This window comes from Zeus faber (assembly GCF_960531495.2).
Source record: "Zeus faber genome assembly, chromosome: 17".
Classification (NCBI taxonomy): Eukaryota; Metazoa; Chordata; class Actinopteri; order Zeiformes; family Zeidae; genus Zeus; species Zeus faber.
Window position 1 is genome coordinate 25068395 of NC_137204.1, and position 15631 is coordinate 25084025.

Below are 15631 nucleotides of genomic sequence, written 5' to 3' on the forward strand. Positions count from 1 at the left end.
GGCTTGATCCAGATCAAGGCTTATTTGTTTTTTCGGGGGCCGTTTGGGCGCGGTCTTTCCGTCCGATCCAGGCACTGTACGTGTTCGGTCTTGTGTTGTTTTTTTTGGACTCTTTGGGGCGGTTTCGCAGATGGGGTTTAATCTGAATCAGGACTAAGATGATCCTACTCAAACTAATCCAATATTTAAAAATGCCTTTCCGCTTAATTTACGATGAATTAGTCCTAGACTAGGAAGTCCTAGACGGAAGGACTTGTCGGCTCCTTCTGTCTGGTCCTGGTGCTGGTCTTAGTCCAGATCATTTATTTCCTCTGTTATCAAGGTCACGCCCATTAATCATGCGATAAACCTGCCTTTGGCCAGGTTTACTTTAAGCATTCACTTAGACCTAGATTCGCTCTAATCTTCCAACTGGAAGTCGGATTATTTAAACCCAGACGAGGGCAAATCTGGGACCATTTTAATCCATGACTGAGAAACACCACTTCAATTGGTCCAGAATGAAGGTGTGATTTGGTTTTAGGACTAGGCCTAATCTGGCTCTGTAAAGCCGCCCCGGTAAGGAGGAATGATTCGACCCCGCGGCCAATCAGGCGCATGGTCACAGACGCCAATTAAAATGTCTTTTGGTCTTTCGCAAGCAACCCAGTTATGCCGTGACCACGAAGAAGTTCAGCTACCTCCTGGTGAAGACGGGGACCCTGATGCTGAAGGCCCGCAGCGACCTGCGGGGCTACACGCCGGGTCAGGTGATCAAGCTGGCCACGGAGATCCACAACAAGTCCGGCAAGGACACCGGCTGCGTCCTGGCCAGCCTCATACAGGTAGCAAGCAAAACAACCCGACAACACTGCTCAAACAATATTGAACAAAATATTCCCAGTAGGGTTGCCGCGGTTACCGGTGTTACCGGTGTTACGCGGTGTTCGGGCGTTCAATGATTACATTACTTGCCCACCGCCCCCACTGTCGTTTTTTTTTTTGTTTTAACAAACTGTTAATTTGTAAAATCCCCCCCTTAAAAAACATATATATACATTATTCAGACAGTGCCATTTCAAAAAGGAAACAACAAACTTTATAATTTAGGACGCTTGTATACATTGATATCTCAGGAATGTATATAAATTCTGACAGTGGTGCTATTGGATACCTGTCACTTCGTAGCTTGGCGTGGTTAAGAGTTTGTATATTGTATTCCTTTAGTTAAGTTCCAATCGCGACTATATTTGTGTCACTAGACTTTAGTGCCATCACATGATCTGTGTACTCTGTCAACTTGCGCATGTGCGCAGCGTGTGGCGCCATTTTGGTGAGGTTTCTATTGTTGATCACAAACTTCTCCCACAATCATGAGCCGATCTGGGTGAAAGCCATGTTGGAACTGCCCCGCATACAAATCTTCTTCAGATTGTCTGCGGGTTTGTCGGATCCATGACGTCCGTAAAGGCCTACGTCAATCACGTCTGCACGTGCCGCCATCTTGGTGCCTACCCGGTGGTTGACCAGTCACACGTGACCTGTGCAGGACGTCGCTCGACCATGCGTGCACGTTGCGGCAATGATGAAAAATACAGTTTTTTACAAAATTATTATACAACAACGGAACGATCTGGATCAAACTTGGACATTCACATTTTATTCATCTTCTCTGTGAGCGCGGCCGGATCCATGACATACACAGGCTGCTGATGGCAGTTTTTGGGGGCTGGACCCTTAATAATGATGATGATGATGATGATGATGATGATGATAACTATAAATGAGGCATAGCTTGCGGAGCCAGTTGTCAGTCAGTGCCACATACTTCCAAGCCCTTATTTGGCCGGCCTATTCAAACTGTCAGCGCCTCCTGTTCTGCCTGCTTTGCTGCGCTCCCTCCACCCTCCCCTGCATCCACCTGTTGGTTTCTACTCTTCTATCCAATGTGGGGGATTGGTGCTCATCACTCCTTTATGTCTAGCTCACTCAGGACGCCCATGTTGGCTGTACACCTAGCTGGGAGTTCTGAGCAGTTAAGCCAAACTCAAACAACTCAAAATAAATAAGTCAATAAATAAATAAGTCAATCTAAGAGTTGTCTGTCAGAATTAATATCATTATTGCCACTGTAAGTACGATCATCCTTGTCATTATTATTATTATTATTTTTATTTGTATCCGTTTATTATAGTATTTGTATAATTTATAAATATTATAATAATGATTTTATGATGATAATCACTATTATTATCACTTTTTGCACATTGCCACTACTATACTGCAATACTACTAGGTACTATGCACCATTGACCACACACTCTACTTCAGCATAACCGCCACCTGCTCGTATTAGGTTCACTAGTTTACATAGTGCTACTTCCTGTTAACTACTGTTTGTATGTGCACAGATGTGCATTTTTTTATTTGTACTGTTCTGTCAACTCCGGAAGGAACACCTGAATTTCCATAACATTACTCATAATATTGTCTTAGGATCACACCGGTTCAAATGAAACGTCCTACATTTTAAAGATGTACCGTGAGAACGTTCCTCCTGTCAAAATGAAGAATTAATTGGGTCGATGAAACTTTCTTTCCCCTCAGAAAGTGACCTATAAGACCAAGCGTCCCCTGTACGACCTGCGGACTATCGCCGAGGTGGAGGGAGCCGGGGTGAAGGCGGGGAAGCACGCCGAGTGGAGGGAGCAGATCATTGTTCCCCCGCTGCCACAGTCGGCGCTGACCGGCTGCAGCCTCATTGACGTGGACTACTTCATTCAGGTGGAAGACGCCATCTTCTATGTGCGTGTGTGTGTGTGCGTGTGCGTGTGTGTGTGTGTGTGTGTGTGTGTGTGTGTGTGTGTGTGTGTGTGTGTGTGTGTGTGCGTGTGCGTGTGTACAGGGCTGTCACCATCATATAAGATTAGTTGACCATTGATTATCATGCAAATCATTGAAATGAACCATTTCATTGCCCTCTATCTTAGTACAATGTTATAATAAAAAAAATGTAATTATAAAGGGTGGGACTAATATTGATCACTGGATATATCCTATAATATAAATTGAACAATGGCAAAACAGAAATAATTAATATATGTACATATATTTATATATATGTTTTTTTTTAGTTCACCCATTAATGACATAAACCTGGATGAAAACATGGACATTCATGTTCATGTTTTTTTTAACTACGTTCACTACCACTAGCTTTATCTATAGCTTTGCCGTTGTTAATGGCAAGGATTTAAAAAAATGATCGCCTGTCGAGGGGTTGATTTTTTTTCTCAAAAGAAGGCAGAAGAAGCAGATTTTATAAAATAGTTGATTGCATTTGTTATTTTCTGTCTACAACCACCCCCTAATGAAGCAAATGCGCGGTGTGTTTGCTTTCAACGGGCGTCCATCATATGTCTGGCTCCTGCAGGTTTCCCTGAAGTCCCCGGAGGCCGTCGTCACTCTGCCCATCTACATCGGCAACATCGCTGTGAACGTGTCCGCGCCGAGGCCACGGGCGCCCTCCGGCCCGGAGCAGGGCGCGGCGCCCATGGCGGCGGGCCAGGCCGGGCCCGACCGGGTGACGCCCAGCGCCCCGCCGGCGGAGGACGGCGGGGAGGAGGATCTGTGCGCAGGTGGGGCAGCCAGCGAGGAGATCTCCACCAAGAGCCACTCCCAGCAGGACTCGTCGGGACAGCCAATCACCATGTCACCCGGCGCCTTCGGCCACGCCCCGGGCCAGCGTCTGCTGGACGCCAGCGACTACGCTGGCCCGCTGTTCTGTGTCTCCACCGGAGCCACCATCCCCTTTTTCAGCGAAGGAGACGCCATGCCGGTCCCCACATCCTGCTCCCTCATCCTGCCTCCAGAGTACAGCAGCTGGGATTACCCTCATGGTGCGTCCCAGCCACCTGTCGACCTACCCACCCATCCGCCTGCCTAGTACCTGTCCACCTGTCTACTTATCCACCTATCTACCTACCGACCCATTTACCTACCTACCCACCTACCTACCCATCTGTCTACCTACCACCTATCTACCAAACCACCTACCTACCTACCCAGCCGCCTAACTATCTACCAACCTACACGTCCAACTACCTAGTACCTATCCACCAATCTATCTACCTACCTACATGCACACCCATCAATCTACCCACCAACCAACGTACTTATCCACCTACCTATCCACCTATCTACCTACCTGCCCACATACTTACCCAATTACCTACCTACCCACCTATCTACCTACCTACCCACTCACCTATCTACCTACCTACCTACCCATCTTTCTACCTACCTAGCTACCTACCTACCAACCTACCTACCTACCACCTATCTACCTACCCACCTACCTACCTATGTAATATTGTGATAAATTATGAAAAATCCTTTGGATATTTTAGTTGTGTTATGTTTATTTAGATGATTTATTATGAGTGAACATAAACAAGAAAGGTTTCAGGTTGTTTGGGACGGGGGATTATCGCACAATAACACAATTCTACTCAGTGATAACGGTTACTGACTAGTGGGACTGAAGACTGTGGCTTATAACAGATCGTTAAATAATCAGAAACACTTGACGATTGCATAAAATATGAAAACGCTACGAGCCAAGATTCTAAAGTAGGCCAAAACATTTTTTTTTTAAAAACAGGCCTTTCATGCTGAGGTCCAGTAGGGTTGACCTACATGCTGTTCAAATTATAGCGCTTCTGTTGATACATACCTCTGTGGCGCTACAGCTCAAACCGCTCCCCAGAGAGGCGTGGGTTTCGGGAATAGCACAAGGGACGGACGACAAAGGGGCTACGAGGTGAAACCGGGTTCCGATCACTTTTTCCACCCCCTCTCTATTTATTTATTTTTTATTTTTTCCCCAGAGCCCCCTCCTACCTACGAGGAGAGCTGCAGCAGCACCAACTCCAGCTTCAACAGCAGACAGTAGAGGGGATGTCGCGCGGCCACGCCCACTCACGATACGACGCCCACCGGACACGAATAAGGAGGTCGACGTTTCCCGCCCCCGCCCGGCGGGAACGGGCGGGGGACAGCGGCCCCCGTTTTGCGTTGTGATCTTTCTTCCGTGGTGACTCGGACGAGACGACATCCTTTTTTTTTTTTTTTTGGAACTGAGGTCCTCGTTTCAACCCGCGGCCGCCCCGAGGTGGATGTCGGTGAACCACTCCGTGCCGGGGAAGGGAGGCTTCGCTGAGCATCTAGAGCAGTGTTTCCGAAAGCCCCTTTTTGCAATGATGGTAATCCCCCGGCGCTGTACCGCCATCCTTTTAACCACTATAAACGTCAGAACCGTGTGGAACTGTGGCGATTATTATTATTATGGCCTACAAACGGTTAGCGACGCGAGACTCAACAAATCCCTCAAATGACTCGAGTTGTGCAAGTGCATGGAGTTGTGCAAGTGGGTGATTGAGTGACTATTCAATTCACAAATTTTTAAATGATTACTGACTCAATTAAAGTCCAAGGCGTTTGGCATAATTAATCTTGGATGTGCCTGATTAACTCTTTCCATTCCACCAAAATACATAATTTTGACAGAATGAAATGATTCCTGGGAGAGTTCCATTCGCGGCCCGGAGCCGAACCGACTCTCGCGCGCCTTTCAGGAAGTCCTCTCGCCCTGTGCGCCACGCCAGCCGAGCCAAACCGACCGCGATGCGGACGGATCGAACGACTCTTTTTACCGGGTGACTCGTCAGGGACCGGATCTTAAAAAAAAAAAAAAAAAAGAGTCAAAACATTTCATCGCTACGAATAGCCGTCGCTCTCCGAGTGAAACTGGTTCTGCCGCAGCGGGTGTTCTGACCAATTAGATGAATCAGGGCAGCCTCGCAATTTTGATCTTGCAACACAAAATGTCCCAATTTCCACGACTTATTTTAAGTGGAATTCAACCTATTTTCACGGCAAACCTGGCGAGCTCTCGCCGCACAGGGTCGGAAAACACTGCTCTAGAGTAGCAGGATAGTCGGCGATCGGACGTATATGTATACGTATATGTTTGGGGTACAGAATCTTCGACCTATATTTTATTTTTAATTTTTTTTTGCATTTGAAACAACTCATTCATCTGTGATGCCTTATCATTGATTTGTTTTTTCCAACGTGGTGCGGTTTTTAACGTGATCCGGGTGTGCGACGTCATGTTCCTCTGCAGTTCGGCCCTCATACGTGCCGCCATTACCACGGGTTATTATCCAGCTGCGGTGCTTTGTCGTCCATGAGACAATGAAGGTCCCACACTGAAGATGGATCCCCTTTTAAATTAGTAGTTTAAGGTACAATACGTCATATCTTGTTTGCCTGTTGCTCAAATTGACCGTGATATATCAGCAGGGGTTTGCAAATATTGTTGAGCAGTTGTCTGTCGGTCGGTCCACCGTCGCGTTTGGCAATGTAAATATAATATAATATCAACTACTATGGCTCGGTTTGGAAGATGTGATTTGTCACTAATGTTACAGTAAATTTCACTTTGTTTAACAAGAACAAAATGTTTCTATGAATGGCTACTTACCAAGGCATTTGCTTTATCAAATAGGATAAAGATGATAGGCTTCAAAGTTCAGGTGAGCAAGGTTATTTCAAGATTTTTATTTATTTAAAGATATATATATATATATATATATATATATATATATATACATAAATTTAAAAAATATATATAAATGATATATACATATAAAATATATAAATATAATTTATATAATATATATATGATAATTTATATTATTTTTGTTTTCCTGGCTTATCTGTTAATTTTTATTTTAGTAACCTTTTTCAATTTAGTTAAATTAACATGTTTTAATTTTATTATAATAACCTTGCCAATGGCCAATATATGACAAACTAAAATAATTACTATTATGTGAAAGTGATTACACAGTCCTATATAAAATATAAATAAATATGAAATAAAAAAATATTTACGTATTAAATATGTATTTAATAATTATATATGAAATGAAATAACTAAATAAATAAGATATACAATAGACTGCCTCCAAGCAAAACTCAAAATGAACCAATGCAATTTATATGAAGCCCTTTACGACTAAATGTTTTACCTAATTTGGTACGTGCAATATGAAAAAGTACATAACAGACTGTTCTTCAAAATAATGATGCATCCTTTTATAAAAATAAAAAAAATCACTCTGTGATTAAAAAAAAATGACAATATTCTTTCAGCTTTACTGTTTCAGTACAAGCAGTGTGTTAATGTTATTCAATATTATTTTAGGATGATTTTGAAGTGCAGATTGCCTGTCACTGTCAGGTGTCATTTCAGGGAAGGAGCGTTGCCGCCGGAGTTAGAAATCACACGGTCTGTTCTGTCCCCTTGTGGCCAAAACTGGAAAAATCCTCCAATCAAAACCTGATTTATATTCAACAATTTAAACAATTAACACGTTTTGTTTTCTTTTGTTGTTTTTTTTATCCCTGCGATACACAAACTGGTCTTCATATTCCTTGGGGTCATGGCAATCCGAGACGAGAGATCCGGGTGCGGCCCCGCCCAAAAGATGATGTGTCGTTGTTCCTTATGTACGTTGCCTTAACGGAGCTCTAGGTTTTCCTCTCGGAGAAATGATGAAACCCTGAATTATGCCGGCCCTCGATGCAGAGAAGCTGCGTCTGCCGCCGTTCTAACGATTGTGCACAAGCACTTTTTGACAGTTTTAAATTTGTGACGGATCTGAGTCCCCACATGTTTGTCCATCTATGACATGTACAAACCGACATGTGTGTGTGTGTGTGTGTGTGTGTGTATGTATGTGTGTGTGTGCGTGCGCGCGCGTGTGCGTGTGTTATGTTGACAGTGCCTATTTGATTTTTATCATTTACAATGTTGAACAAATGCCTGATCCACCTGTAATCTGTTTCAATCATACTCCGGATTTTTGGGATAGCCTCATGGTTTAATAAAGCATAATGCAAACACACTGCTGTTGCTGTGTTGCTAAATATGACGCCGGTGAGGGATGTTGTCCAGTGCAATAAAACACTGTGTGACGGGGCAGGACCAACATGAGCCCTGCTTCACACCGAATGCATCTCCGGATCCCGTCGGATCCTTCGCCCATTGACAGTGCAAATGGCGACATCCAAGGTTAACGGTAATGACATCGTTATTTTCTATGTGTGACTTAACGGCTTCTTTTTAATCCCGTTACCTTCGAAATGGGAAACCTGACCTTGGCCGCGTGAGATTAGCGTTTTGAACGCATCCCGGAGCCTCGATCCACAGCTTTTTCGCCCGCAAACTTCTGGTTCGCGCTCGTTGTTTGTCGTACTCGGTGTGAAGCGGGCTTCAGGACCGGACGTCTCGCCCAGAGGTTTTTTCGCTTTCGAGCGGGTGGTTTTTTGGGTCGGACTGTGTTTTTTTTTTTAATGTTCACAGACAAACTGAACGTTATTGTGCCGAATGATGTGCGCACAAGCTGCTTCGGCTGTGAGACGTTTCGAACGCACGCCTTAAAAAAAAAAGGGGGGAGGAAAATCGCATTTGGTGAAACCGTGTCTGGAGCCGGCGATTTTATTTCATCTAGTTTTTACTTTGTGTGGCGTGGACTCAGCGCTCGCACGCGTAGCTCTTGGAATGCGGAGTGTGTTCCTCAGACGGTGACCCTCAGCCCCAGCCTCTTGACCTTTGACCTGCTGAAATTTTTTGTTGTTGTTGTTGTTGTTGTTGTTTGTTCGTTAATGCGTAGCAGTTTTTCAAAAAGATTTAAAAGAAGGAAAAAAAACATGCAATTTCTTTCATTACTACGGGGAATACGAGGAGGATTTTTTTTGTTTCCTGAAGTCATTTCATGCTGCATTTCTTCCACAACTTTGTTTATGTGTTCGTCACCAAAAGGTACGATAGCTTTACGAAAACCCAAACTGTACGATGTTGTTGTTCACTCTTTTATCCGGATGTTGAAATGAATGGTGTGTGGTTTTTGTATTTTTCTACTGTTTCCAGGTGCGGTATATCAATAAAAAAAATAAAAATAAGGAAGCACCTTAGTCAATAAATGTAAAAACAAACAAATAAATAAATATATACTCAATGTTCATGTTCAATCAATCAGTCGAGGTTTTATAGCATAACAATAAAATGACCTGCCACACATTTTTCGGTTTGTTCATACATTTAATTGACTCGTCTACATCTCTACCAAACCTAAAAAAATGATGTGACACGATTTTCTCTTACTGTACAAACCTTTTAAACAAACCATCCCTCACCTTATATGTGTTTCTAAAAATGGTGCAGGAGCACTCCATGCTGTATTAAAGGCTCTGTTATATATACTGTAAGTAGTCCCACCTAGTAGTACTGTAGTATGTCAATGTGGTACTTTAACAAGGTTGATTTTGTGCTTGATTCATTTTTTTGGTATAAGGCCTGAGGACGTCTTCCACTGCTGACATACAGTATCTATAGACAGTATCTACCGTTCAGCCACACCCCAAAACCACTGACAGGTGAAGTGAATAACATTGATCATGTTGTTGCAATGGCACCTGTCAGGGGGTGGGATATATTAGATAGCTAGACAGGCAGACAGACAGATAGATGGATAGATATGTATTTTATTGGTCCGCGAGGGGAAATTAAAGGGTAAGAGCAACAAAATAAAGGTACAATAGAATAAAACAAAAGAAAAAGAAGGACGAACTAGAGAGAGTTGGTGGAGCTGGAGGGAGGGAAGCATTGAGCCGCTGAGTTGAGCCTGTTAAAGAACTGGTTCAACTCGTTGGCCCCATCCAGATTTCTGCCCTTGGTGGGTGCCTGTGGCTGGCTTCTGTGTGTTGGTTTAGGGTGTGTCTTTGTGGGGGGGTGGCCAGCCATGTCGAGGCTGATTGGGCGTTCCGTCTGGTCCTAGGACCCGGGTGGGGACGTGAGCCGGCCGGCTTTGCTCGCATATTGCTTGCAGGTCTCCCTTCTGGTCCAGGTATCTGTTCTCTGGCACTCTGGGTGGGCAGGGCACTCGTCACTTGGGGGCCAGGCAGTGGGTGGGGGGCCTACTGCCGTCCTCTGCTCCACAGTCGGGGGCAGCCGGGGGCTGGTCAGGGGCCTGATGGGGGCGCGGAGCGGCCCACCATGACCGGGACGCATGCCGGGCTGCTCTGCGCCTGTGGCTCGTCGCTATGGATTGGGGAGGGGGGCGCTGGGGCACGGTCGGGTCCGGGGCGTGTCCACGTGGTCGCCGCCCGGCCTGCTGAACCCCTGCGTTGATGCTGGTTGCGCTTCTCCTATCTCTCCAAATGCAAGAACTCAAACTCAATAGATACACCACACAATAGGCCGAGGGTTTGCAGAACGGGTGGGGAGCTATGTGGCTGCGATCCTGCCCGTCACGCTCCTGCCCTGGTATGCTTCACATCCGTGCTGCAATTTTAACACCACTCATATTAGCTTAGAACACATACACACCCACACAAATTTTACTCAAAACGCACCACCAGACCAGAGTCTGGTGGTGTAAATCGGGTTCGACATGCTTGGAGGACTCGCAACCCCATGCCCGCAATTTTAACTGCATCGAACAACAGCACACATTGAGCACTGGGGTTTTCTGGGGTGGCGGGGCGCTGGTGAGTTGGTGTTGGGGTGTGGCTGGGCGGGGGCGGTCGATGGGCTTCCTGCCAGCTGGGTTCGGGTCCTGGCAGCTTTCCCCTGGTCCCAGGTGGTTTCTGGCCCGCTGCCCCCTGGCGGGGCTGCTCGCCATCGTGGGTGTGAGTTGTGGTGTGGAAGGCGGCTATTGGCCTTGCTCCCGCTGCATGGCTGCTATGCAGCGGGTGCCCTGGGGGTGGTGGAGGTGCCACATATCTGGCTGTCTGCAGGCATTGACCGAAGGGGGGGTGACATTGCGGTGTCCCGCGCCAAGCGTACTCGGCTACGTGGGTGAGCGCTCAAGGCTTGTGGCCGAGTATCTAGCCAGATGCGGTGTGGCGGGCCATGGGACTTCCGTGCACTCACCGGTGGACACACACACACACACACACACACACACACACACACACACACACACACACACACACACACACACACACACACACACACACACACACACACACACAATCTTGATGATTTAAGAATGAATAAAGAGTTGCATTGCAGGTGGAGAAGTTGAACTCCACCTGCAGACTAACTCTGTCCTAGATGTAATGGAACAAATACTGTGTGTTGTACATCCAGCATGCTGACAGCACAGGTAAAAAGTAAATAAATAAACTACGATAAACCTAAGGATCTGAGCGACTTTGACAAGGGCCAAATTGTGATGGCAAGACGACTGGGTCAGTGCATCTCTAAAATGGCAGGTCTTCGGGCGCCAGCGGTTAGTACCAAAGTGGTCCAAGGAAGGACAACCGGTGAACTGGCGACAGGGTCAAGGGCACCCATGGCTCATTGATGCACATTGTGAGTGAAGTCTAGCCCGTCCGGTACGATCCCACAGAAGAACTACTGTAGCACAAATTGGTGAAAAAGTTAATGCTGGCTATGATAGAAAGGTGTCAGAACACACGATGCATCACAACTTGCTGCATATGGGAGCGGTCAGAGTGTCCATGCTGACCCCTGTCCACCCCTGAAAGCACCTACAATGAACATGTGAGCGTCAGAACTGGACCATGGAGCAATGGAAGAAGGTGGCCTGGTCTGATGAATCACATTTTCTTCTACATCCGATCCGATGGAGCATCTGTGGGATGTGCTGGAACAACAAGTCCGATCCATGGGGGCCCCACCTCCCAACTTCCAGGACTTAAAGAATCTGCTGCTAATGTCTTGGTGCCAGATACCACAGGACACCTTCAGAGGTCTAGTGGAGTCCATGCCTCCACGGGTCACAGCTGTTTGAGGCAGCGGGAGCTACACCATATGACAGGTGCTTTTAATATGTGTGTATGTATGTGTGTGTGTACTGTATGTATAGTACTAGTCAAAAGTGTGGACACACCAACTCATCTAAATGTTTTTCTTTATTCTTACGTTTATCTACATTCTAAAATAATAGAAGACATCAAAACTATGAAATAACACATGGAGTTGTGTAGTAAAGAAATATGTTAAGCAAATCGAATGATGTTGTACGTCAAATTAGCCATCCTTTGCCTTGATGAAGGCTTTGCTCACCTGGCACTCTTTCAACCAGCGTAAACCTTTGACAAAAAAAAACCAAAAAAAAAAACAATATATAATGAATATATTTATATAAAATAAAATTAAGTTAAAGAAAATAAAATTAAATGTGTACCTTTATTATATGTCCAACCACACTTCGCAAGAGTTCATTCTAATGAACGCGTTGCTAAATAAAACTAAATAGAGGAGCAGACACACAGGTGTGGCGTCAAGCCCGAAATACAAGAGTGACGTAGGGGCTGTGGGCGGGGCTTACGTCCAGGCACCATTGGGGGTGAGAGATTCGACCGTTTTTTCAGACTCGATTCCTGACGAGTCACAGCGACCAAAAAAAAAATAATAATAAAAAAAAGAGTCGTTCGATTTTCCGACTCGTCGTTCATTCGAAGCGGTCGCTGTGAAGTGGGAGCCAGCGACGGAGGCCGAGAAGCAGCAGAGTCGCTTCAGCCCCGTTGGACGAATTCATTCTCGCGACAAAAACCAAAACGAAACAATTACATTTTATTTAATTTTTGTTTGTTTTCAATTCTCTCACAATTATTTATTCATGTGGAACAGAGCCACGCACGGAGCTCAGAACTGCTTTGGTTTTGTCATTCTCTCAATATTATTTTTTGCAGGAAAATGCAAATTATTGTGATCGCGGTAACATTTTGACACGTTTTTTTTAATCTGTATTTTTTATTCTCATTTTCAATTCGTCCGAACTCGGGCAGCGCTGCTCGTGTTGCTCGGGAGCAGCGGTTCGACCGCCCCCCGGCGGACGCCCCGTGCGCCGGGGCTGCAACCGGCGAAAACCGACGAAGCCGGCCCGAGCGACCGACCCCCCCCCCCCCCCCCGGGCCCCCCCTCGACTCGTTCCGAAACGCGTCCTCGTTCGCCGCGAACGACTCGTCCGCGGCTCCCGCATCTCTCCGGGGCACCATGGCTTCGGCGGATTCCGAGGTGAGTACGAGTCCCGTGCGCGGCGGCGCTTTCTTCGCCGAATTACCGTTTTACCGGCCGTTTAGGGGGGGAAAGAAGGCGTCCCCCGCTCCCCGCCGCCCTCCGCTCCCCGGCGGCGGGGGTCCCGCGGAGCCGCGGGAGAACGCCGGTTTCGTCGCGGAATTAAAAATAATAAAAAAAAAAAAAAAAAGAGAAAAGCAGGCAGCCCCGACGAGCCCGCTCGCCCCGCTCTCCTTCCTCCTCCCTCTCTCCCCGGCGCTGGACCGGAGGGCGCCTGGACGCGCAGGAAGATGCTGGGCCCGGGAAGCTGAATGGCGCGCTCCGCGACGTAAGCGGGCGACGCGGGAGCGCGGCTAATGCTCGCTCCGGGGTCCCCGGCAGCCCGCTCCGCCTTTCCTCTTCCAGCTTTATTATTTCAGCGGTGCCTAGATAAACAAATGCAACGTGCGTTGTTGTTTTTTTTTTTGGGGGGGGGTGGAAACCGTGTCCGGCGACGGGTTCGACGCGTCGGGTCGCGTTAATTATGAGCGCGTCGGAAGTTGTGCTTCCCCACCGGCGGGGGTGGCGCGGCGGGCGCTGCTAGTTAGCCGAGCCGGCACACTTCTTCCAGGGGCAGTGATGGACCGTTGAAACGACCCGCCCGGTCGAAACGCGTGGGGTCCGCGTCGCAGAAGTATGAATGGTACGGTGGAGCCGCCTCCTCCTCCTCCCCGCCGCCGCCTCCGCCGCCCGCGGGCGCATCACTTCTCCCGGAGGGCCAAGCGCTGGCTCGCGGCCCCCGCGGCAGCCCGTCGAGAATCAGAATCGGGTCAGCGCCGGATTTCTTTTGAGCTTTACAAATTCTGAATGTTCTCCTTTGTGCCGCGACGCCGCTTTTGAAGCCCGTCTCTACCCCTTGTCGCCGCCTTGTTCGTTTATTCTTCACGGTCTTTCGTCGTCCGGTTCCGCCAAGTTGCTTTCATTTTTGCCACCGTCGGCGTTGGGGCCTCGGGTCCGCTCCGCCGGGGCCGGTGCGGCCCCGGCCCCACGCGCCTTTCCCCGCCTTCCCGAGGCGGAGGTCGTATCGCCGCTCCAACGCGAATCCACGCTGCGACGCCTTTTATGTCATTCGGAATTGGAGGATGATTTATACGCCTGCGGGAGATGATGAAGCCATGACAGGGCGAGCTCCCAAGACTACAAACGCAATATGTATATGTATGTGGTCATCGTTGCCATTTTTTTTTTTATGTTTAATTGAATGCATCCCTATGCTTGAAAGTTATCAGTCTATAGTCCAGTACTATCTGTTATTAGGGGTCGACGAATTGGTCAGAGTGGTATTCCGGCTTTTGGGATGCAGCCGGGTGTGTTCCGCGGGAGCTAGTCTAGTCGCTCCCACCCGCGGCCTTGGGCGTCGGGCTAACGCGCTCGCGTGGCACGCGGCCACGCGGCGGGGGCGTCGGCGTTGACCTTCTTGTCGGAATCTGGGCAGGACGCAGCGTCCCCGTGACCTTGATCCGTCGCGCCGTCCGCCAGCCGGTCGTCATGGACGCGGCATCTGAGCGCTGTTGGGATGGGAGAAGGTAATATTCTGAACACAATGGCAGGCGGCAGCTGACATGGGGCTGAAAAACAGACCAGGGCCTGTATTTACGGCCTTAATTAATATTACAATATGGAAGTAAAAAAAATGTCTCAAAGCTCTGTTACAGATATTAGGGCTTACACTTCATTAAATCGTCTCAAACTAGACTTGAAGAGGTGACATTTAAACATTTTGCCTCATTTTGTTTACTTATCCGTCCAAAGCTCTGCGGGGGGGGACCTGACTCACTAGGTGTATTCCAGCACATCCCAACACGTACACATGCTTCCTGAACAAACACGGTTTGATTTTCGTTTCTGAGTAATTCCATCAAATAGTAAACATTAATGCCATGCTTCTAGACCTACGGGGTTCAATTGTGTGTGTTTGCCATTTCAGGTGGCTCTTGCTAACCGTAGAGCAGCGAATTCTGAGTGGCCGTACATGAGCTATGAAGGAAATGGAAAGTGTGAGTGATTTCAAACCAAATTGACTGATTAACGGCTGTGCCCCCGTTCACCTACGACACAGGTTGACAAACTCAAAAAGGCCGCATGTGCCGGACTTGTGCCGTCATTCACTTTGGCACTTATTAAGACAAGATATACCAGCGCGCTGCCGAGTGCTTCAAATTAGTGCTTACCATGTCCGGAAAACCACCGTACGTGGAAAAGGACCAGGAAGAGGTGCTATGCCTGAGAAGGTCAGATAGAAACAGTGCTCACAAGACTGAGGGTGAGGGTGAGACACCGCAAGAAAGTGTCGAGTCAATGTGGTCGTCAACCCCCAACGCGCTGAAAGGAAGCAGAGCAACTCTATGACGATATCTGAAAGGCATCATTCTTTTTATTCACGCTGGGTTAGGGTTAGCAGGTACGCAGAAAGATAATTCGGACATGCAGCACTTAGTATGCCGTTCTGGATGTGGGGGCCGACTGGGGGGGGGGCTTTCAAAACTATAAAAA

At 47.5% G+C, this 15631-nt stretch overlaps 2 protein-coding genes across 2 annotated transcripts in view; both read left to right on the plus strand.

Moving 5' to 3' along the window:
* arrdc1b (arrestin domain containing 1b) overlaps positions 1-4933 on the plus strand; it is a gene marked incomplete at both ends in the record, with an annotated part of 41615 nt that extends 36682 nt beyond the window's left edge. Inside the window, 4 exons of the mRNA XM_080018246.1 lie at positions 642-824; positions 2587-2763; positions 3413-3878; positions 4869-4933. Of these exons, the coding sequence (XP_079874372.1) occupies positions 642-824; positions 2587-2763; positions 3413-3878; positions 4869-4933 (891 nt within the window). The remainder of the gene's footprint in view (positions 1-641; positions 825-2586; positions 2764-3412; positions 3879-4868) is intronic.
* A 5705-nt stretch (positions 4934-10638) lies between these two features.
* The window catches only part of ehmt1b (euchromatic histone-lysine N-methyltransferase 1b), a gene marked incomplete at both ends in the record, with an annotated part of 35164 nt that continues 30171 nt past the window's right edge, over positions 10639-15631 (plus strand). Inside the window, one exon of the mRNA XM_080017712.1 lies at positions 10639-10740. Coding sequence (XP_079873838.1) covers positions 10639-10740 — 102 coding nt within the window. The remainder of the gene's footprint in view (positions 10741-15631) is intronic.